The sequence below is a fragment of the Corvus hawaiiensis genome, chromosome Z (genome assembly GCF_020740725.1).
Source record: "Corvus hawaiiensis isolate bCorHaw1 chromosome Z, bCorHaw1.pri.cur, whole genome shotgun sequence".
Classification (NCBI taxonomy): Eukaryota; Metazoa; Chordata; class Aves; order Passeriformes; family Corvidae; genus Corvus; species Corvus hawaiiensis.
The window spans coordinates 68,015,292-68,038,073 of NC_063255.1; the positions used below are offsets into that span (position 1 = coordinate 68,015,292).

General features: G+C 34.5%; 1 protein-coding gene across 8 annotated transcripts in view; it reads left to right on the top strand.

Moving 5' to 3' along the window:
- The window catches only part of FCHO2 (FCH and mu domain containing endocytic adaptor 2), an 86,905-nt gene that overhangs the window by 44,812 nt on the left and 19,311 nt on the right, over nt 1-22,782 (top strand). For 4 of the 8 annotated variants that reach the window (XM_048290542.1, XM_048290546.1, XM_048290541.1 and 1 more), the window contains 10 exons: nt 909-981; nt 4,005-4,029; nt 11,466-11,520; nt 13,969-14,147; nt 14,747-14,761; nt 15,170-15,194; nt 15,892-15,934; nt 16,872-16,966; nt 20,206-20,715; nt 21,326-21,429. In XM_048290542.1, the coding sequence (XP_048146499.1) occupies nt 909-981; nt 4,005-4,029; nt 11,466-11,520; nt 13,969-14,147; nt 14,747-14,761; nt 15,170-15,194; nt 15,892-15,934; nt 16,872-16,966; nt 20,206-20,715; nt 21,326-21,429 (1,124 nt within the window). The remainder of the gene's footprint in view (nt 1-908; nt 982-4,004; nt 4,030-11,465; nt 11,521-13,968; nt 14,148-14,746; nt 14,762-15,169; nt 15,195-15,891; nt 15,935-16,871; nt 16,967-20,205; nt 20,716-21,325; nt 21,430-22,782) is intronic. The other 4 variants (XM_048290539.1, XM_048290543.1, XM_048290544.1 and 1 more) reach the window with 4 other exon arrangements.

Below are 22,782 nucleotides of genomic sequence, written 5' to 3' on the forward strand. Positions count from 1 at the left end.
AAATATAATAAAGTGCTTGAATTGACAGTGGTTTAATTTTGGAAACCAGATTATTTCTACCACTCTGCTCAACATCATGCTGTCAGTAGTATCATGCATCAAAACAGAACTGTAGACTAGTTGGATCAGATGCTTGCATTTAGTCATTTTTTTTGGCAGTCTGCTCTGCCTCAGCAAACATTGTGAAAAAGCAGATGTGGCAGTAAGTCTGAGGGAATATTTAAGTGTATTTTAGTTTTAGTACATTAAATGGGAATGAAAGCAAACTTTTTTCAGTACTGTAGCTATATGTATCCAGTGCTAAAAGCAGGGAAGAAACAAAAGGGGAGAAGCCTATGCCAAACTCAGTGAGAACCAGTCTTAGAGCTGGCTAGAGCACTGGGAAATCATAAATTCACATCAGCTGGAAAGCCAAGAAACAATCTCATTTTTAACAGGACCAAGATCCTGCTTTTGAGGAAAGATGGAGGCTTGCAGCTGCTGGGAATATGCAGGGAAATATCAACAGGAACTGCAGTAGGTGGAGAAGGCTGCATTCAGTTTCTCATCCAAGTGCATTGGCTATTCAGGATTGCCTGGAGCAAAAACTCCTGTTGAGTTTTTGTGAGCAAAGTCCTGCTCCTCAAAACTATTAAAAAAACATAATCTGTATACCCAACTTGGCGATGTAAATCAGTTTTTAAGGATTTTGTTACTCATGTGTTGAACCACATTTTGATTTTTTTTTTTAATTGGTATTTTACCTAAAGCAAATTGGAATAATGTTCCCTTAATTTGGCTCCATACCTATCTCCACTGCATACCTGTGGAAGCATTTAAAACATTGGCATTCATATGCACCTGTGTTTGACATTGCTAAATATGCATTTATCTCTTTGATCTATAAATGAAAAATGTTTGTTCCATAGGAATAAAACCACGGAAAAGGAAGCCTTTTGGTTTACCAGGAATAATGAAAAAAGAAAAAGATACTGAATCTGTGTAAGTGTATTTCCACCCTGAAGCTTTGTTTTGTATGAAAACTGTAATGGAGATGAAAATGAGCTGATATTTAAACAAAAAAATGGATTTATAACAGCGGTTTAAAGGAATGTGATGGATATGAAAACACCACAGTTATTTACGATTTTTATGACCAAGGATTTTAACATAAATAACAAAAAATAACGTAAGTATTCATAGCAGTCTACTCATGTTTCATTCTTTGGTGTGCATAGGTAAGTATTTTTCCGTTCTTCTACATTTCAGCATTGTAGATAATGTAATTCACATTAGTCCTAATAAAATAATATGTCTGTATGTGGTAAAAGTACTGGATGGCTGTGTTTGCAGAATTGAAGCTTCAGTTATTCTTCTGTTAGAAGAACTTCTACATAGACTGTTGAAGGACAGAAAAGTCTTTTAATGTTTATGCAGTACATCACGAGCCTACTCCCTTCTCAAACACCATCATTCTAACTCAGGACTGATGTCCCAAATATACCCTTTGCTATATTCTTTGTATTGCTTGGTCTCCCAGGAGATAAAACTCTCCAAAAAGTGAGCTTGAGTAACAGTTCTGAGGTGAATTAGTCAGTGTCTGTATTAGCATTTATGGTCAATGTATTTTTTTCATAATTTCTACATATATTTCAGGAAAACATCTTACAATTTGACAAACTTAGCAATATAGAAATGTTTCCAGAGGCAACATCTGCATACATGCCTTTTAAAATTACTTTCTAAAGTAACATTTTACCAGTGCTAGTTTTTTTAACATACTGCTGTAAAATTGATGACCTAAGAACAGTATGTGCTTATAGTATTTTGTTTCTATATTTACCCACTACAAAAGTGACTAGATTCTGAGATCAGAAAGAAAAAAGTATAATGGCATAATGTCAATCTCCTATGTAATGTGTGCCATACATCGCTTTTACAGAGATTCTTGCATTAAACCGTAACCACTAAATAAACTAGAACTTCACGAATAAATAACAAAGGATTCATTACGTGCATAAAATATTCTAATACTTCTTTTATGATCTCTTTAGAGATATAGATTGCTAGTCTGTATTTTGTCTGATTTAATCTTCAGCTTGATGATCCTGTTACAGACTGGAAATGATAAAACTGTCATCAGAAACTTCTCTGCACAGAGATGTCAAGTCCTCCCTTGGTCTCATGTTTTATTAGTCTGTAAGCTTGTTTAGTTTGTGTAGGGCAGACTTTCCACATCTAGAAAAAAATCTCATGGTTAGTAGGCTTTTCAGTTTGCCAAGACAGTTTTTAAACTGTTGATGCCTGAACTGGTGGTGTGCCTAGTAATGGCTTTAATTCTGGGAAATACCATACATGGTGTATTCTGTTACATATTGCTGTAGTTCGGCCAAGGATTTCACTTCTAACCACTGCTTTGCATGGTTTGGTTGTTCTAGTTTTTATCTACAATCCTTAAATTCTCTTATTAAATCTCCATTTTCTGAAATACTACCTTATACCAGAAGCATGACCTAGTTCTTAAATTTTAAAAGAATGATCATAAATCTAGTGATTTAAAAGTACTTTTGTCTACAGCCTGATATCCTCATTTTCCACCTCACCAACAGTTGCAAACAGTTGTGTTTTCTTTGCATGTATAGAACAGATCCTGAGAGATGCTGTTAGTTGCTCCTTTGAATTATAATAGTTCCGCTGTTTCTGTTTGAGATCTGTTAGCTCACTAGTTTTTAAAACCTTCATTGTGGGCTGAATTATAGTCATTCATTTGCCTCATATTTCACATATCTCAACTTTTATGGACCTCAGGCTGTCTTGTTTGCATACAAACACTTTTTGAAACCACATCTCTCAAGGGAAGAATATACTTTGTCTCTTCAAGCAGTAAAATATCTTTCAAAACAGCTCTATTACTATGAAAAATGTCAACCAACTAGAAATTTGGTCACATATGTCCTCTTTTGTGTAAGCCCTTTCAGAGAAGATGGAATCCTTCATCTCAATGTCATTTCCTTAACATGCTGTACTGAATTTTATAGTAGTGCTTCCATGTTAGCAAGTTTTTCGTACCTGTTTTTAAGGCACTGTAGTAAAACCTTTTTTTTTACCTTTAACCGATATGTTTTTTCAGATAAGATGTTCTAGATTGTAATAAATCAGATTTTTTTCCATGTTCTTTTTTCTATAAATGCATGTTTAGGATGTTCAGATTAATGATATAAAACCATTGTTGTTCAGTTACACCATCACTATTTGTCAGGGTGCAAATTAGAGAGGACTTGCATGCTACTCAAGTATTCCCACATTCTGTAAATGTAATTGCTTCTGCTTTTTGACGACATCAGAGAGAATCAGTGTCATTCATTAGTTTAAGTACAAATCGAAGCTGCAGTGGAAAAGTTTAACACTTGCGAATGGTGTGCTTGCAACCACTGCCTTTCTGCAGACAACTTTTTGAATTTTTTTTTAAGTGCTTATTAGGAGGGTACTCAGTTATTTTGTGGAGCCTCCTCTAGTACTTTACTGCAACTGTGCTTGACACACATGAACTAAGAATGAAACTCTAGAAGAGGAAGCTCTGAATTCCTCTAAAGAAAATATTAGTTTCTTTGGGAACTGGTTTTTGTCCAAAATGTTTTGCACTTTCATGTGGACTATTTTGTTAGGATCGGTGACTTCTACTTACTGCACACATCAGCCATGAGGACCTGAATCTTAAAGTATGTTCATCCAGAGCACAGTGATAGTCCTCACCTTTCTGGAGTTTTTGGTTATTATTTTTTAATTCTTTTCACTAGTATGTGAGTTTGATTTTTCATAATTTTTTTTGAGTTTTAACTGTCAGCTGTTATTTAAGTCTCATTCAGTTGAATGTGGATTATTTAAAGTAAAAATTTCAAGAGTCTGAAAGGCAAAAGGTTTAAATGCACTGTTTCAAATTAATTTAAAATATTGAAGGAAAAATTGTATGAATAAAATAATTTGTGCATTTTATAATTGTAAATTTTCTTTTTTTTTTTTAATAGGGAGTGTCCAGATGCAGACTCAGTTGTAAGTAGACTTCTTCCCAAAATAAATGCATATGCTAATACTATCAAGCCCTACAATCTGATGAAACTTAATTTACATACAGTCCCTGCAATACATTATTTATCTGATAGAGGATTTAGTATTTTCATAGCATAGTCAAAGTGTTAATTTTGTGCAGTATATGATCTTCAGCAGTATGTACAAACGAGTGTCAGTAATGCATTTTTGTTTCCTAACAATTTTAGGTTTTAAGCAAGGTGTTTTTACTGCAAGTGTATATTACTTTATTTTTCAGTTAATAGTTTAAGTTTTTTGGCTAATAGATTCTAAGAAAGAAAAAGGTTTAGTTTATTGTGGACTCAACTTTGTATCATCATATTCCTCTGCTTACTACTGGTTCTTTTGAGAAATCCTTCTGATATTGATAATGTTCTGCTTTACTACTGGCAATAGAGTGTAGGAATAGACTTTTTAAAATATGGCTTTAAATGCAGTATTTCTAGATGCACTTTTTTAATGGTTTGGTTTTCATTACTGTTAGTTAGATCTGTGCTATGTTTTACAATTTTTTTTAGTCAATTCAGGTAAGTGGCCATTGCAATTTAATTTGAGTGACCAGGTAAAAAAATTAAACTATGTTAATTGTTTTTTATTTCCTTAATTTGATCTTTTCTTTTTATGCAAAGATGTATCTTCTCTTGAATTAATACATAACAAAGATTGTAACTCCCTATAGCTATATATGGGAAAAAATTACAGAATAATCTAAGTGATTTTCTGTAGACTAATTTGGTTTTAGTTTATTTATTTAGATGCCAATTATATTACAGAATTTAAGTTTTCAAGTTCACTTATTTTGTGGATTTTCTTATTTTTATTTGCTAACTAGGAGGTTTTAGGACCTAATATTAAAACTTGTTTTGAGAAACTTGATTTGAAACATCTAGTAGCACCATCCTTCTAAATGGGGAAAAGTAAGTTTTGCCACACAACAGAACTATATGTGTAAGAACATGTGAAATTCTTGCCAAGACAGTTGTTTTATACTATGCAGTCATCTTGACTAGCAGCAAATTTCTTTCCTTGCGTACATTTAAAAGAAAGTAACTATCGAATGATCCTTATAATTATCAAGCTTCTCATGGAAGTAAAATCAGGTTGAGTCACTGGAGTGAACTGCAACTGGATCTGACTTGCAATGTTTATTTTCTTTGCTTGTTTTGGTCTCCATGTTTTTTGAAAACAATTAGTTCCAAAAATTCAGCTATAAATTGGTTGGACATTCTTTCTGGCTGCCATATGATCATCTATGTTAATTGTTATTGTATTTCGTTGTATTTTTTTTGCCTGCTTAACATTTTATGACTGTATTGGAGTTTAAAATTTGGTCTATGATTTCTTCTTGCTTTTTTCAAGCAACAGCAGTATTCTGTAGAGTGATAGAATGCTTTAATAGCAGAAATCATTACTGTAATTCTAGTGAAAAAATGATTTGAGATATGAGATTCGTTTCACCCCTTACAAACAAGCAATCCATTGTGCTTTTATGTCTTAAGGTTGGAGTCCTCTTCTGAAATGTCTCATTTCAAATGGTTTTAATTTTTCTTGGTTTTTACTTTTGCATTTCCTTTCTGTTTGATTTTTCAAACCTGATCTAAATAGTTTAAACCATGTATATTATCTCTAGGAGGATTTGTTTTTATGGATATTTGCAATAAATTACACATTTCAAGAACTTGAACTTGGAAACCTATTATTAAACAAAAAAAAAAATTAAGGAAATTATAATTCGTGTTTGATTGCTAGGAAATACTGAGGAACAGACCTCAGAAAATTCAACTCGAGATGTTCCAATTATTTTGTCAGTTTTGGTCGCTTACAGAAAACCTGTCTGGCATATATGTGATTAATGTGATCATTTTTTAAAAGGTGGCTTTTGTTTATTTTTCAAGAATTTTAATTGTGTGAAAGGAATGTAAGAAATAATCACTCTACAATTATATGAAAACATAAGTACCAAGGTAAAATACTGAAAAATTTCAAGTTAAGGATCTAGGAAGAACTGACTTCTATACATTATCTACTAGTTCTGTGTGCTACTGTGGATCTTTGAACATACTACGTAGTCAATACCATGAAGGCCTTCTCACTAGTCCAAAATTTATAATGCAGTATTGTATTCTTCGTTTCCAAAAAAAAAATGGTGAGGTGGTCCTAAAAAATGTCTTTTGTCCCAGAATGGACATTCTCAAATTTATCTGTAGTAAAACAGATCCGCTTTTGTAGCTGTCGGATTATATATACTGAAAAATAAATTAAGAAAATGTTAAGTCCTGTAAGTATTTTTTTGGTAAGAGGTCTTCATGTGCTCATAAGTAGGCAGCTGTGGACTAAGAACTGGTGTTTGTTAAAAAGGTTGACCACTTCAATAAGCAGTCTCTGTTTAAATATAGGTGACAATATCTCATGAGATTTAAAATTCCTGAGTTTTTTATATGTCAATCTGTAGTGTAACTTTAATTAAGCTAAACCTTGATAATTAAGAAAAGTGGAAAGTTTGTAGTAGGAAGTGTGTGCACTAGAAAGAGATAGCAACTGAAGGCTGACTCCGTATGGGGGTTTTGGCTTAGAAAGTTTTTATAAAGGCTGAACTAACTGTCTTGTTTCCCATGAGTTTGCCATGTCTCTAGAGATGTTCCCTAGGAAGATAGGAGGTCTAAAAGAAACTTTCATTTTGGGGAAGCTTTTACAAGGTTCCACTTGTGTCCAGCAAGATCTGAATTGGGATTGCAACCTTTCCCTTGGCTGGGATGCTTGCTGATCTCCTTCTACTTCACTGCCTATTTTCATGAAGACCGTAGCAATGTAATTATCTTTGAGTTCTCTGTTCTGTCTGTCAAATCCATTTGAAATTGTCCAGTAAGTTCAAAAGTAATTAAGAAGGGAGTCACAGATGTACAGAACATAATGCTGAAAGTTTTTTTTTCATGGGAAACTGAAATGCAAACACATATCAAGGCATCCAGAACTTTTCATTAACCTCTTCACATGCGAGTGTAGCATAATTACAGTTATATAGAATTATGGACCATTTTTATTGTTGGGGACTGGTTGAATTTGGAGCCATCAGATTCTGAGAAGTGGAACACAGGCGTAACCTAATGTTTAGTGAAATTAAAATATTTTTCTTTATTTGCATTTTACAGCATTTGATTTTGAGTAGCTGCTATTGATACAGAGGACAAGGCTTTCTATCACAGCACAAGACAGGGGCACTTTGAATACCCATTTTTCTTTCTTTCTGCATTTCTAACAATAGGAGAAACTGACTGTCTACTCTCTTCTTCTGTGTCTTTTGGGTTAATAGGCACCCTAAGGAGAGGAGGCCAATATTCTGCTTCTGTCTTAACCTAAGGCTATGCCAGAGTCAAATTTTCATCTCAAATATGTCTAAAGTGGAGAGGCTTTTTGTTCTCTTGTTCCAGCCTATGAGATTCAGCTGCTTACTTAGAGTCCTCACCTGGATTACAGGAAGTCAGTTGAGTTCTGGCAGAAAAAAGCAGAGTGAGCTGTTCAGCTGCACTGCATCTTGAAGCATACCTTCAGGAAAACTTGATAAGGAGCTCTCATAACCACTGTAGTTATCCCAGGAGAAAAGGAAATATGAAGAAATCAAACTGGAGCATAGTGAAGGTTCTTCGCTTCTTGACTGATGACCAGCCTGTCAACAGCACAGAGGAAGGGCCAAATGAAGTAGCTAGACTGCAGTATGCTCCATATGTTCCTCCCTTGTCCTTTGTATGTAGCCCAGAGACACTAATGACATGGTAATGGTGTGGCTTCTTCCATCACTTTTGGATGACAGATGGCACAGAGCAAGGAAAATGAAATAAATTATTCACCAAAACTAAAAAAATATGTTTTGTCACTGGAATGCTGGGTCCTCAAGCTTCTTATATAGGCAGTTATATTTTATTTATCAAGGCCTTATGCTTTACTTCTTTGAAAAACTATTCACCCCAGAGTGCTTGTAGAATATACCAAGACAAAGACAAAGGTATACACCTAAGCTTCTGGTGTATGTTTAAAGCTATATAAGATCTCAATTAATGTGTTGTATTACATCTGCAAACACAGGGAAAACTGTGGCTTTTAAAGCTGCATGTTTAATTGCTTAACAGAACCTCAAAAAGGCTTCCTGGAAGTCCACCATTCCAGTTACTTCTGCAGAGTTCAATTTGCATGCATAATGAGGTTGTTGGGATTTTTTTGACTGCAAAGACCACTACGCATGTTTGTGTAGGGGACTAAACCAGACCTTCATCCCCATCATGTTAATAGTAACTTTTCCCAAAGGCCAAAGTTTGCAAAGACCATCATCTTGTGTGCTGAAGTTCAAAAATTATACAGGTATACATGCAGGTTGTGAGCTTAACCTCTGATCAACATGATAGGCAAATCAGGTCTTGTCTGTGTTGTGTGCCTGATACTTAAGACACATTGTTGTCCATGACACAATATATAGTTCTGTAACTGTAGGAGTGTGGAGAAGGGAGAAAAATTAGTCAAATAGATGTACATGCCTTCATTAGCATCAGATTCATGAGTATGGGTCTCTCTCAAGCTGCTGTGTTGTCTACCACTGTTATTAAATGTAGATTTGCAAATAAAATGTTGGTATTTCAGAAACCAGAACATTCACCGGTTCAACCATTCATAATATTGAGAACAGTATTTTGAAATTACTACTTATAAGATTGTGAGGTACCGTTTTGCTTGTTTGTGACACAATTTGCCTTTGTCTATTCAAAGGTATATCAAGTATCTCTTCCACCCATTTTTTATGTTGGTTTACACAAAAATATAAATTCAGTGTCTCATTAATTAAAGCAGGTGTTAAGAATGATCATAAATTGGCACAAGATCGATCTGAATTACTGAAAAGGCTGGAAATAAAAAGCAAATTATTTATGTCTATACACTGCTGAGAGTCAGATTTTTGAAATTACATTTAAATTTTAGATATTGGAAAAAAAATTATGTTTTCTATACAGGGCTAGAAAAAAAGTGGTAACATAGACCAGCTGAAAAAGAAGGAAGGAATTTTCTTCTCCTATGTTCAGAACTTAAGCTGTTAAGTATCCGTCTCTGTTATGTACATGAAGTTGTGAAAACTGACTGCATGCTAAAGGGCTATTTCTGAGGAACAGATGATTCAAGTGTATTAGCAAGACCAGAAATAATTATCATGAAAGTATTAAGAAAGAAAGTAAAACAGTTTAAGATTTTATTGCATTCTAAGAACTTACTTCATCCTAGAGATTATTCAGTAAATTAAAAATAATGCAATGAAAATAACTTCTACAAACTAAGTTCTCTCACAATTTTGTATCAGAATAGTTTTTCCAGCTACATTGCGTGTGCTGTGTCAGCCCAGTAATAATATACTTTACATATATGGCCCAGCTGTAAGAAAAATTAAATGTTGTATATTTAAAGATTTTCATTGATTTTCAATTCTTCTTAACCATGAATGATCCTGATCTATGGAAAATTACCTAGTATGACAACTAAAATAATTTCAGAATTCAGAATTTTTAGTGTTACAAGAAAATATACTTACCCTTTAGCTGTATGTTTTTGTTCTGTTTACTTTGATGTCAAGTTTCATTAGTGGTTTCTGGTATATAAACAAGGTCAGCTTGAGGTCAAGCGTAGCTAAGAACCCTGATTTGAGCGAGTAGAGCTAAAGTATTGGACCGTGTGATTGTAGTCTTCCTACTTTTTGTTGTTGTTGTTGTTCTTATTTATTTACTTATTAATCAAATAGCAGTGAAGTCTAGATCCTACAAATATTTCAAGAAATTCCATCTATATGTTCTATATTTTAAGGTTGGAGAGCTTAAATGTTGGGTTTTGGCCTTAGTTTGATGTAGTATTTAATTTGGTACAGTCTTACATCTGTACAGGATTCTATTTCTTACACTTTTTTTAGTAGAAAGTTTGAGCTATGTGTAAATTCCATTTATTTTAGAAGTGCTAAATTTAGGGACCTGTATAGAGGCGAATCTTTCTTAGTAAATTACCAGAGATCCCATTTGTGATATATGTAAAAGAAACAGAAGGATAACTACATTCTAATCATTTTAATGTTTGTCTTCTGTACTTCAAAAGCTATTCAGAGATACTCTCTTTAAACTTGGCTTCAAATTTTAGCTGAAGTCATGAATTTCCTTGCTTGTCCACTTGAAATCACCAGCAAAAGTAATTTTGTTGTATCTCATGACTCCTAATAAATTACATTTTCGCCATACTGTGTGTACATATCTGTTGGTCAAATTGCTTCCCAATACCTGCTTTCTGATAGAATAAACTGATTGCTACACTAGAAGAAGTCACTTTTATATTATATATATTTTTATATGTATGTCTCCACAGTCTAATTTTTATAAGATATTAATAACTGCTAAAATCACTGCGTTTTGAAGACACCTTGGTTGTGGTTTTTTTGTGATAAATGTACTGAAACATTTAGCAGTTCACATACACTGCCTATGCATACAAAGTTGTGAGTGGATGTTTTTCTTCTGAGTGGGGAAAGTATCTACGTATCCACATATATATAATATACATGATGTGGGGGTTTTGTGCATTTTTAAAATTTAGATAATCTTGGAGATTTGTTTCTCTCTGCTCCAAAGTTTTTTTAATGAAGTTATATGCTTAGCTTAGCATTCTAAGTTATTTTAACATCATTCTTTTCAATTTCTATTTAATTGCCTGCAAGAACGAAAAAAAAAGAACTTGTCTTATGTTCCCAGATGCTTATTGGCTTTGAAGATTCAGGATAGTGTTGGAGATGTGTAAAGGAAAACTTTGGAATAAAATTTTGAGCACTTGCGATGTGGATATTCTTTTCTGAAGCAACAGTGCAGGCATGCTGCCTTTTCTAGGAGGAGTGGAAGTTGCAACCTGTGCTTTTGCTTGCATATTTAAATATTGACTAGTACTTAATACAGGTTTTGCCTCTGCACCATCAGAACATCTTGTGTCTTAGCTGAGAGCAGTAAAAACTGAGAAAATTTTCTGGGGCCAAGAGAATGGTAGGCTAATTTAACTCAGTCCTAAAGCTAAACTAATGTTAATTTCTGTCCTTTTTGATAAAGTAATTGATTAGTAGTTAATCAATTGGTAATTAATTAGTGATTGATTAGTAAAAGTTGACGCATTGCAAACTTGCCAGTTTTCACAGGGAATTTAGAGCTTCTTTTGTTACATTTTGTGCTGCGGTATCTTGTCACATAATTTCTGAATGACAGGTCGTAACTTCAGATAACTAATAATGTTGAATAACGTTGTAATTTTAAGTTGTCAATGATGTAAAATTCAGCCTGATGTAAGAACCACATTGTTTTTTAGTTATTTGTCAATAGCATAATTTTTGTTGTTATTTTTAGAACTTTCCTGATGTAGATGATGAAGGATACAGCATTAAACCAGAAGCAACACAGGATATCCTTTTTACTATTGTTATGCCAAGTTATTTGATGTTACTACAGTTCTTTGGAGAGAGGAAGTACTGCCTAATGAGTTAAGAAAGATAAATGACATTTATGCCTATGTTTCAACCTTGTATTCTTACATTCATATCTTTTGTAAAATGAACCAAATTTTTTCTTAGATGTGGTGTTACATGTTAAATGTTACAGATTAGATTAGATCAGGTCTCTTTAAAAGGAACCATAATGAACTGAGAAGTTCCCTTAAGGAAACTTTAAAAGGACAGTAAAAATAAAAAGAAAAAAAATAGCCAGAACAAAATCTTCCATGCAGATCTCTCTCCTTGAAAAGATCTCAGAGAGTTTATAAAGTAAAGTCTGCAAACTTTTTAAAGTGGATGGTGTGGTTATCTGTACTATACCTGCACCCTCCCATTTTTTTATAGTGCCATTAAGATGATTGGGAGCTCCAGCAGTGTAGAAATAGAATTTCTGTTACTTAATGAAGTCATTACACCACATGCTGTTTCCAGTTGGTGCTTTTAGCTTTTACTGTCTTTTTAATAGTAGCTTTCATATACAGAATAGATTTTCTTCTGAGTCACATTTATGGAGGCTCAAGATTTTTTCTCTGCCATTTCCCTGTTGCTTTGGAGGAAAATTCTTGTCCTCTTTTTTCCCTACCATCACAGAGGAATGCTCTTCTTAATAGCTGGGTATAATTACCATAGATCTAAGCAAGCCTAGTATGTTAGCAAGATAGCTAATTTTTGGTAATGTATTCACTGAATTTTCTAGGTACTTCAGATGAAAAGTGAATTTAGGCTGTAAAATTACCTTAAATTGCAAAAACTTTTAAGCAGTTAACAGCTCATTGCGGTGGGCCAGTTCATAATAATAACTTCTTTGTTTTCATCAACTTTGCAGAATATGCCTCTAATGCCCACATGGAAGAGTCCTGTAGCAACAAAAGCAGTTGACGTTATCTCCTATTTACGAAAGTGATATAAGAGTGACAGACTTTTATCCAGTTCTGAGAGGAGTATTACTTCATGCTTTGCATGTATTTCTGAAAGTGAGAGAGAAGAAAACAACATTCATACTTGTAATGAATGACTCATCTGGACATCCTTTTTTTTATTATCTCTTTTTTTGTTGTGAAACAAGAGAAAAGGCATGCATTCAGTGAAAAATATCAGTGATTTGCAATCTGTAATGAGATAGTACTTCAGCTTCTGAAAATCTTGAACAGATTCAAGCTCCCTTCCTCTTTTCCTCCCTTAGCCTCTAGAAATTTATTCTGTTGATGGGAGCTCTTGAAATAATTTTTGGAGGACATTAATTATAATGACAGTCAATAAGTCTGACTTAAATCTGTATTGGCAAAGCACTTTACAAGAACTGTCTTATTTGTACGAAATGAATCTTGATGGTCAGTGATAATTTTCAGGACAAGAAATCTTTTGATGAAATTAAAATTACTTGTCTTTGAAACCTTTTCTATAGCTTCATTTTGAAGGAACAGGTAGTCTGTCAGATGAAGATATATGGCTTTTTCCTCACCACAACTTTCAGATCCTTTCAGCTGAAGTAGGTTTGGAATGTCTTTAAGGTTCAGGTTTAAAACTGTGTTAGGGAATAGTTTGAAGGAATTTAATGCAAATGTCTGTCATATTTTCAGGTGAAAATAACAGAAGCCACTTAGAGAATATGTACAGTTCTTCCAGGTGGTACAAAACTTTTGTATTTCTGTAGAGGGAAATTTTCAAGTTTTTCTTGCCAAAACAGATGCAGTTTTCTTCAGTGCAGCTCCTGTGCATATAAAGGGCTGTTACATTTTCCTTATTTTGAAGGCTGGGATGTCATTGTGATTCCTTTTTTTCCCAAGATGGCAGTACTTTAAGCAGTTGATATTGTTCAGTTTACTGTGCAGCCTTCTGGCATCCTTTCTTGTAAAATTTTCAATGCCACACTGTAAAAGGAGCAGGTAACGGTAGCTCCTGTTCTTTCCTTCTCTGTTAGTGTTAGGTACAGGTACCAAGGGCATTTCACTGCTTATTAAAGAACCTAGGCTTTTCTTCACTCGGTTTAAAAGATTTCTACATTTTCCATACGTCTGTTAGAATCCCTGTTGGGGTCTTGCAAATTATAATTTGAACATGCAGAAGTGTTGCTGCTCTAGAATCTTAAATTTAACCTCATGCCTTCAAATATGCAGTTGTTCAGTTATATAACAGATAGTGCCATTTTTCAGTTATGACATCATGTTTTTCTGAACAGAATCATCATTATGAAGATAAGTGGAATAAACCCCTAAATTTTAACTCTGATTTGTGATTTTTGGACTGTGGGTGTAAGTAAGTGCACAAAGAGGTCACTTAAATGAGCATTTTGTGGAGCATAATTATGAAGTAGATTAAGCAGATGACTTTGTGGTATTTCCACCTTAACTGAGAAAAACATACCAAAGAGAACCATTTCTATTCATCCAGTGATTCTGACTCTGAAGATGATGAACCCAGGAGGTTCCATGTGGAAATAAAACCTGTCCAGCCCAATAACAGCTCTCAATACACTATGCCTTCTTTGGATGAATTAAAAGTGTCTATAGGGAACATCACTCTTTCTCCAGCAATATCTGTAAGTTTTGTTCCTCATATTTTTAATGTGTAGAAAAGTGGTAAAGAAACTGTAGTGTAAACATATATTATAGTGTTCAGAATTTATTCTAGGTTCAATGATCCTTTTTTCTTGTGCACTAGGTCATTTTTGGTACACTTTATATTCCAATGTATTTGTATTGCACTTTTTTATTGCAATATAACATTAAGTACTTTTCTCGTATTTAAACTTCCCTATGAGTCTCTTGAGTGCTCAGTTCTTGTCTTTGTGCTGTTGCCACCACAACATTCAATTACATTACAACACAAGACATTCAATTACATCTTAGAGTTAGCCAAGCATGGCTTTTAACATAATTTGCTAATTCATTTTCAATAACATACAAGTTTTTTAAAACAGATCTTAAAATGAAGATACATGTAATATTTGCAGTACAGCTTTATTGACCTATCCTGCCAATTCACAGAATAATCCTTTATGCCACCAGATGATAAATAATATTAGAGTATGCTAGTACAAGATTCAGATCAGAATAAGACTGGTTCTGATTTTAAGGAGAATAGTGTGCATAACATATTAATAATTTTTCTTTTTTTTCTCTCACCACATTTTGAAAGCAGAGACACAGTCCTGTAAGTAGAGAATGGCTTTTTATTTGCATTTTTAGTTAAAACCAAGTAAGTGTAGTATGCGTGGGGAGTTGTTGGGAAAACATGAGGAATGTTTTGTTTCATCTATACTGTGTGATAGATATATAAGCTGTTTTACTGTCCCAACCAGTAAAGAGATTTTAAAATGCTGCTCCCTTTGTCAGCTCTATACTATTTATTCCTGCGTTTTCATACTGGTGTGGCAGATGCACACTGGTTTCTCTGTCCAGGCTCATGTTCCATGGTCTTCCACAAGCTCATGATGTTTTTACCTGGCACTGAAAGCAAAATACCTCATAGGAAGTTGAGTGGAATTAAGAACTCTGGGACTATTAAGTGCTTTATTTCACAGTAGAAGAACTTACTCCTAATCTTTTTTTCCTGTTTCAGGCACAGATGAATCAAAATTCATCCAGTAAGTGTGAATCTTTTAGTCTGTTAGTTTTTTAACATAGAATGAAAACAAATTCCTTTTTTTAATTGTTGGATACATAAACTTCTTAAATATCTGTATTATAGAGGGAACAAAATTTTTCTCTTGTTAGTTTTATATACCTCTTTCTTATCTATGTACTTGGCTGTTCTCTGTTGTGGGGACCAGATGAACCTGTCTCTGACAGTAATGAGGAACACATCCAGATGCCAAAGGGGATTACCCCATGGAAGAAACTCCAGTGCAAGTTCCTGAAACCCTTCCACTTGCTCAAGTTTAGTACGACCCACAAACCAGCAAAGCACACTCTGTGTATGATGTAAAATAACGACATAGAGGACAGAGCATTAGCTTCTATTATGTGGGGGGCGGAGGGGGCATTCAGTGGGAAACCAGGCCAGATTTGCTGAAGAACAGTATTGATGTAAACAATACAATCCAAGGAGGAAATTTCAAGTAAACACTACTTCCTCATGAAATACATTGCTCTGTGTAGTCTTCTTGTATTTCAGGAATATCTAAACTTAAGTTATCAGAAATAATAAATTTTCTTTTTCCCATTTTAATAGTAATTTGTTTTGAACTGTCAACATTAATATTAACTATCTTTTTATATTGAAAATGAGATTTTTATTTTATATTTCACAGTTTTAGTGATAATGCTGTATCTTTTTCTTAGGCGAAGAGTTAACAAAATCAAAACTTTCTGCTCCAATTAATGAGTAAGTTCAAATTTAAAATTCTATCAAATGCAGTTTTGCAGGAATTTGTTCTTATTTTTCTAATACTCAGAAACTCATTGGAAATGACAGCTGAGTCCTGTTTTAAGTTGTAACTCTATTGCATTATAAGACTAAGTGTATCAATGCATGTTTCCATCATTTGTTTACCCCTTCTAATACATTTGATTTATTGTGATCTGTCTCAGTTGATATTTATAATTACATGGCTACACAGTGTTTCTAAATAAGACAGATTTATTTTCTGTCTAAGAGTGTTCCATGGTAAAGAACAGATTGCAAACCCCAAATTTACACAGATCTGCATACATTGCTTATGTGTATATACACTGAAATAAATGAATTTGAACATATAGGTCTCAAAAATCACAGTTACTTAACTGACATTATGAAGTATGTCCACACATAAATTTGCACCTAGGTGTTGGCTAAGATAGTCTCCTTTTGTGCAAATCAGTTCTTCAACCTGCAACTTCAATTATTTTCTTTTTAGATGCAAAGACTAATATAGACTTATTTGTCAAATTTTTTATCATATTATTGAGGGACTTTTTACATGGGTCATGTAGTGCTAGGACTAGGAAGAATGGCTTTAAACTGAGAGTAGTTTTAGATTAAATATGTGGAAGAAATTCTTTACTGTGAGGGTGATGAGACATGGAAACAGGTCGCTCAGAGAAGTTCTGGATGCCTTGTCTCTGGAAATGTTCAAGGCCAGTCTGGAAGGGGCTTTGAACAACCTGGTCTAGTGGATGTCAGCATGGTTGGAACAGGATTTTTAAAGATCCCTTCGAACCCAAACTATTCTGAGATTACTATAATTATTACATTATCAAACTACTATGAAGTTTATGATTTTTATGAAATTTTCTATTTCATAAATATTTCATTTCTATTCCAACTGTAACTCCTAATATAGAAAGGGGAACAGTGACTTCCTGGCATGGGATCCACTCTTCAGCACTTCTCTTGAATCTTCCTCTTCAGCTTCCTTGGCATCCTCATCCTCCTCAGGTAAAATATTTGGTAGTGGAAAATGTTTTCTCCGTATATTTCAGGATGTTCTGGTGTCATTTTTTCAGTTATTGCGAGGGGCTTTGTTTTGACACATAAATGATAGAATTTTATACAGCAGTACACTGTCTTAGAAATACTACACAACTGAGAATGCAGTATATGAGGCTTTCAAGCTAGAAAACAAGAGGGAAGAGGGAGTGCTAGACTCTTTAGGAAAATTCTGTCTTGCTCCTGCCTTTTTTTATTGCCTTCTCATACTTACTGAAAAATTGCTCACCAATAATGTAATCCTTTTGTTTTCAGCTGGTAGGGCTGGGAGATTAAATGGAGGTTTTTGCAGCAACTGTGAGAAAAGCTGAATGAAAAAAGCACAATGAATAGGGATGGATTTCTTCTTTCCAGGAAAGTTGATTGGGCAATGTAGTACAAAGGCATTGCAGAGCTTTGCTGTGGGAAACTTGTTTCCTGTAGGAAAGCATGATTCTGTTAGGAGATGTGAAGGCATAATCCAAGGGGAGATGGATAAAAATGGCAGGCCTGAGACTTGAATTAAGCTGAGATCCTGAAAGCAGGGATATTGCAAGGAAAAGAATGGTGTGTGGAGTATGGGAGGTGGGGGAGAGAGCCTATGTTGCATGGGAATTTTGGGTTGCAGAATATTAGTGTTGGTAGGACACTGGCAGGTTTTCCTGAAACCCAGTCTTTGCAAAAGATAGTTCCATAGTTCTTTTCAGTCTACCTGCTGTGTATCTGTACTCCAAAATCTTAATTTTCTTTTAATGTAGACATTTTTCTCCTCCCACACACCTGAGAAAGGAAGTATGTCCACTGATGTTTTTTAATGAAGTAGTTGTATTCCAAAAATAGTCCTCACTTCTTTGTTCATGATCATGGCTTTCTAACAGTTTCCTTCTGTGCTTGATCATGCAGATTGAAGAACAGTAAGGAAGATTACATATAGGAGAATTCTGAAGAAGTCATGTTACTTCTTCTTGGCTTTAGTAATGTTCTTTTAGCAACAATCAACATTGCTTTGTAACACTTCAGAATCTAAGTAGAACTTCGTCTTTCACTACAAACTCGTGTTTCTTAAAGCTTACGGTTTTAACAAATCCAGCTTACAGAATTCATCATAATTTTCTCATCCTGACTTACATAATTAGTCAGTAGTATTGGCTAGTGAATCCACCATGTGTGGTAACACATTTAAGACTAAATTCTAGAGACAGATATATTACTGGAATATTCTGAAAAGACGTGGTGCTTTCTTAAAATATTCTGTTTTGATAGCTTTGCTCTGGTGTTGGAGTCTGCAGAGAAAGGCAGAGGATACTTAACTTGTTGTGTTGGTGGTTGTAGCTGTATTCAGGTGTTTATTGCTGTGCCTGCAAGGGAAGTTAAAGCACATTAGGAAATCTTCATACAGTCCCTCCTGGCAGCAGAACTGTGGAGAAAGTAGTCTCTGGTTGATGAATAATGACAGACATCCATAATATCCTCTGTAGCTATATCTGGTAGGAAGTCATCTACCCTAGTCCTCATACCCATGAGGCTTATGCACAGAGCCCTTCAGTTCACTGGAATTATTTAAAGGATTGTTGTTCTAGGTGTTATCTAAAATATTTACATTTGTGAAATAATCTGTAGAGTTAAATATAGAGTAAGTGTTCCGAAGTATGACAAATTTCTAATGCATTTGGGGCAAAAAAACCAATTGGATCAATATAGGTCATATTGTTGTTTAAATTGAGTTCTAATGCTTACTAACTTGCAACTTAGTTCTGAGGTTTTTAAAAAAATACTTAACTGATCTGATTGTATTTTCCTTGAAATCAATGTTTTATCTTCGACTTGAAGGTTTCTAGTAAGATGGTGCTTAAAGTTTTTAAAAATCTCAATCCAAAAGTTAAATTACATACATTAGTTGTTTGGAATACAGTATATGTCCCTTACTGTTTAAACATGTGTTTAACTATTGTTTTATAACTGTGTTAATCATTGAACACTTAAACTACCTTGGTATTTGAGCAGATAGTGGTTTATGCAGCACTGAAGTAATCTTTGGTCATCCATGAATAATCTTGCTTTATTAGAAGTTTAAGCTAACTTAGTTATCTTGAACAAACACAGCAGACATTTTTTAGCTAGTTCTTGATACTGTAAAAATGCTTCTATTTAGTTATCTTTGTAATTTTCATCCATATGTACTTTTAAAATAGTTCTTAACATCACTTTTTTTTTCAATAGGATTTGTAGTAGTATTTTAAAGTCTTTGAATCATAGTTAAAATATCTGCTAGAAAGGGAAAGCTGTGTTAAAATTCTTAACATTTAGGTGGACTTAGAGAATGTATTTGTTTATGGCAAAAGGGCCACTGTAGAGAGGACAACTGTACTTATGACCTGAATTTCTAAATGTGTTTCTCTCTTTTTTTGATTTTGGTTGTCACTGCTGTTGCTCCTAGCTCTGCCAATCTGCAAGATGTTGAGAATTGACTAACCTTGCATTTTCTGCTTCTATTGTCATCTAGAGCAACAGGCAACAGCAAGTGCAGGGAATACTTGTGGAAAACTCCTTTTTTCAGCAGTCTGAAGACTATAGGATGAGAGAGGAAAAAAAACTGAGGTGGATGATGCCTCATCCATATTGTTACTCTCTAGACACAGGTTGATAGAGACAGAATAAATATCAGACTGGATCTCATGCCTGCATTTTCTTCATTCACTCCCCTGAAAGCCAAATCTGTTGGACCTTCCTATTACAAATGTTAGGACTAAGAGGATCAAAGTCTTTGGAAGGAACAGGATAGGTTTGATTAAATGCCTTTGAAGGAGATTAAAAGCAGAAAGCTGTGGAGAGGAACCAAAAATGGAGTAGGATGCAAGAAGGAAAAGACAAAGATGAGAGAAAATTAAATTGCAACAGGTAGGAAGTCAGAGAAATAAGGAAAACTGTGAGAAGTAGAGCCTTAAGTGGAGAGATACATAATAAATTATTTTTTTATGTACTAAAAAATGGAAAGTGAGATGGTTGGCAATACAAATGAGGTACATATGATATGTTACTGGCTTTTTCCTTTCTTTTATTTGGGGGGGGGGGGGGTTAGCTTAGTAGAGGAGTTATTTTTCATGCTGGCTGGTAATCCTTGTGCAGTGGATATTGAATACTTTTTTGAATATTGAAATTTTAATCTTTTCATTGTCAGTCCTAGTTTCAATTCTTCCCTTTTCCTTCAGCTACCCTAACAGAGCACAATAGGAGCTCCTCCTCATCTACCACTGATTTGCCTGGGTGTAGAGTATCTCAGTTTTTGCTTGGACACCAGACAGATTCTGGGTCTACAAGCCCATCCTCACCAGACTTTACCATTAGCACTTTGTGCAAATCTGGTGTTACAGCAGCGCCATCAGGGAGTACCAGTACTTTATCCTGTTTTTCACGGTCTCAGAGTCAGTGGATTTTCTTTGCTGATGAACTTCTTACTATTAGACACACAAGCACAGACAAGAAGGAGCCCCAAAGATTGCATTTTAAAACTGAAAATGCCTGCCTTGCCTCTTCTGCTTTGCTTGGGAATTCTTCCAGCAGCTGTGCTTCTGAGGATCAAAGTGACCTTTTCAATAACTCTATATGCCATGAACAATTATTCATTGAAGAAACTGGCACTGCTGCTGAAGTATCTTCTGCATCATCTTCAGCACTACTGGACTATAGTTTAGTGTCTTCTTGTGCTCATACAAATAAGGGTATGCCAAGCATGCATTCTGTACTGCTCTCTGCTAATAACTGACTCCAAAAAGCAAGCTTTGGACTCATTTTTCTTTTTGTTATTATTGCTCAACTGATGTTAAAATTAACTCATCTTCTTACTTAGAATGTACTAAACTGCTTGTTAATACCAGTTGGGACTGTGAAGTAAATATTCAGCTTGAAATATGAAGAAAATTCAAATTATTCATTTAAAGGCATTGCTTTCTTTTAACTATGCAGTGTTGTTTTTCTAGAAATGGGAATGTATTTTTGTGGAATGTCAGGCAGCAGTGAGATCACAGAGATTAAGTAATTGCATTTGCAAAACAATTCTTTTTACATACAAGCTTCCAAGAGTGGTTGGTATAAAATCACTTGAGAGCAATGAGAAAGCCCATGATGCTGTTTTTAGAGTCACTTTTCAGGTTATCACATGGCACTATTTTAAAAGCACCTATGATTTGTGGTAACTCTTAAAACATAGCACTTGTAAAATAGGAACTTCTAATAAAAATATCACTTCCAGATATTCTACTCAAGTAAAAAAATATTTATGTCCAGTGTGATCTTTGTAATATTTATTTTGTTAAATTTACTTTCTTTCAGCGAGGCCCACCACTCCTCTTTCTGTGGGCACCATTGTACCCCCACCAAGGCCTGCTTCAAGACCAAAGCTGTCTACTGGGAAACTTAGTGGGATTAATGAAATAGTATGTACTGATTATTAATTTTTTATTTGCCATTTTGACTTGATTCCAGATACATCATTTGTTTACACTGTTACAGTGAAGTTACTTTCCAGCCTATGTTCAAGGAATCATATAAGCAGATTTTCAACATTGCCAAATAGGCATGGTAATAGTTTATAATAATAATCTTATTACAACAGATAATTATTAACACAATACAAAGGTCCAAACCATAATTTTTGCTTCAGCTGAGTGTTTTTAATTGAGCAAATCAGTAATTTGATAATGAAAGATGGTGCATGCAAAGATCGAGGTTTTCAAAATGTAGAAGTACTAGTGAAGTTTTTAACAAACCTCCTTTGCTTTAGGGATATCACCAAATCTTTGGGAAATGAGTGGGGTTTTTTCAGTCATGTATTGACAAAAGTAGTCCTGTTGTGACTTCTCCCTCCCTTGCTGGTTTGTGGAGAAGGGAGGTGGTAGATCACAGCAGTTACCCATGAGGGTAGTGAGAGGTTGTGCGCTGCCTGCATGTGCCTGTAGTGCAGATTCACTTGCCGATAAGGAATGTGGTAAAGAATGCAAGTACCCAAACAGCCTATCAGTCTTGGCCATGCTTAATTTCCTCTGTAAATATTAGTATTCTGCAGATGTCACTTGACTTACTGACTGGGAAAAATGCGCCTGTGGTAAAATCCTCTTATTGTCCTTCAAAGTAGCAAGATATTTTCACCATATTCTTGTTATAAACAAAATTCTCATTGTATGCTTTGACAAAACTGACAAAACATTTTCAAACTGTTTTGCTTTTCTGTAGGATCAGAACAGAGTTAATTTTGAAATTATTTCTCTTTCCAATACAGAATTGTAGTAATTGCTCTTAGCCCAAGGAATCTGTTCTTCATGTCATCATAATTAAATAGAAATTATCTGGTACTGTTCTGCTGTAAAGTATGATCCTGAACAAAGCTATATTCATTTTATACTGTTGCTTTAGAAATTGGCTATTATCTGGATACAAGTAGAACGTTGTCATTTGTCTTCATTATGTCAACTCCTTTTGCAATTCTCATACTCTCTATCAAAGCCAACAAGTGCAATAGAATGGGGGAAAAAAAGTTACAGTGACATCCTGCCCTTAGGGGGAAGGAAACACCCAAGATTCACAAATACTAGTGGTCGAAAGGAATGGCTAAAGTCAGAGGGTCCACAAAACTCACGAAGCTTTATTATTAAAGTATGCACTTGGCATGGAAATTGGTATGTTAGTTCCTGACCTACAATATATGCACATGACAGTGGGTTCTGGATAAAAAGGTAGAATAAAAAAGGAAGAGACAAAAGAACATATTTATTAAACAGGAAGAAAGGGAG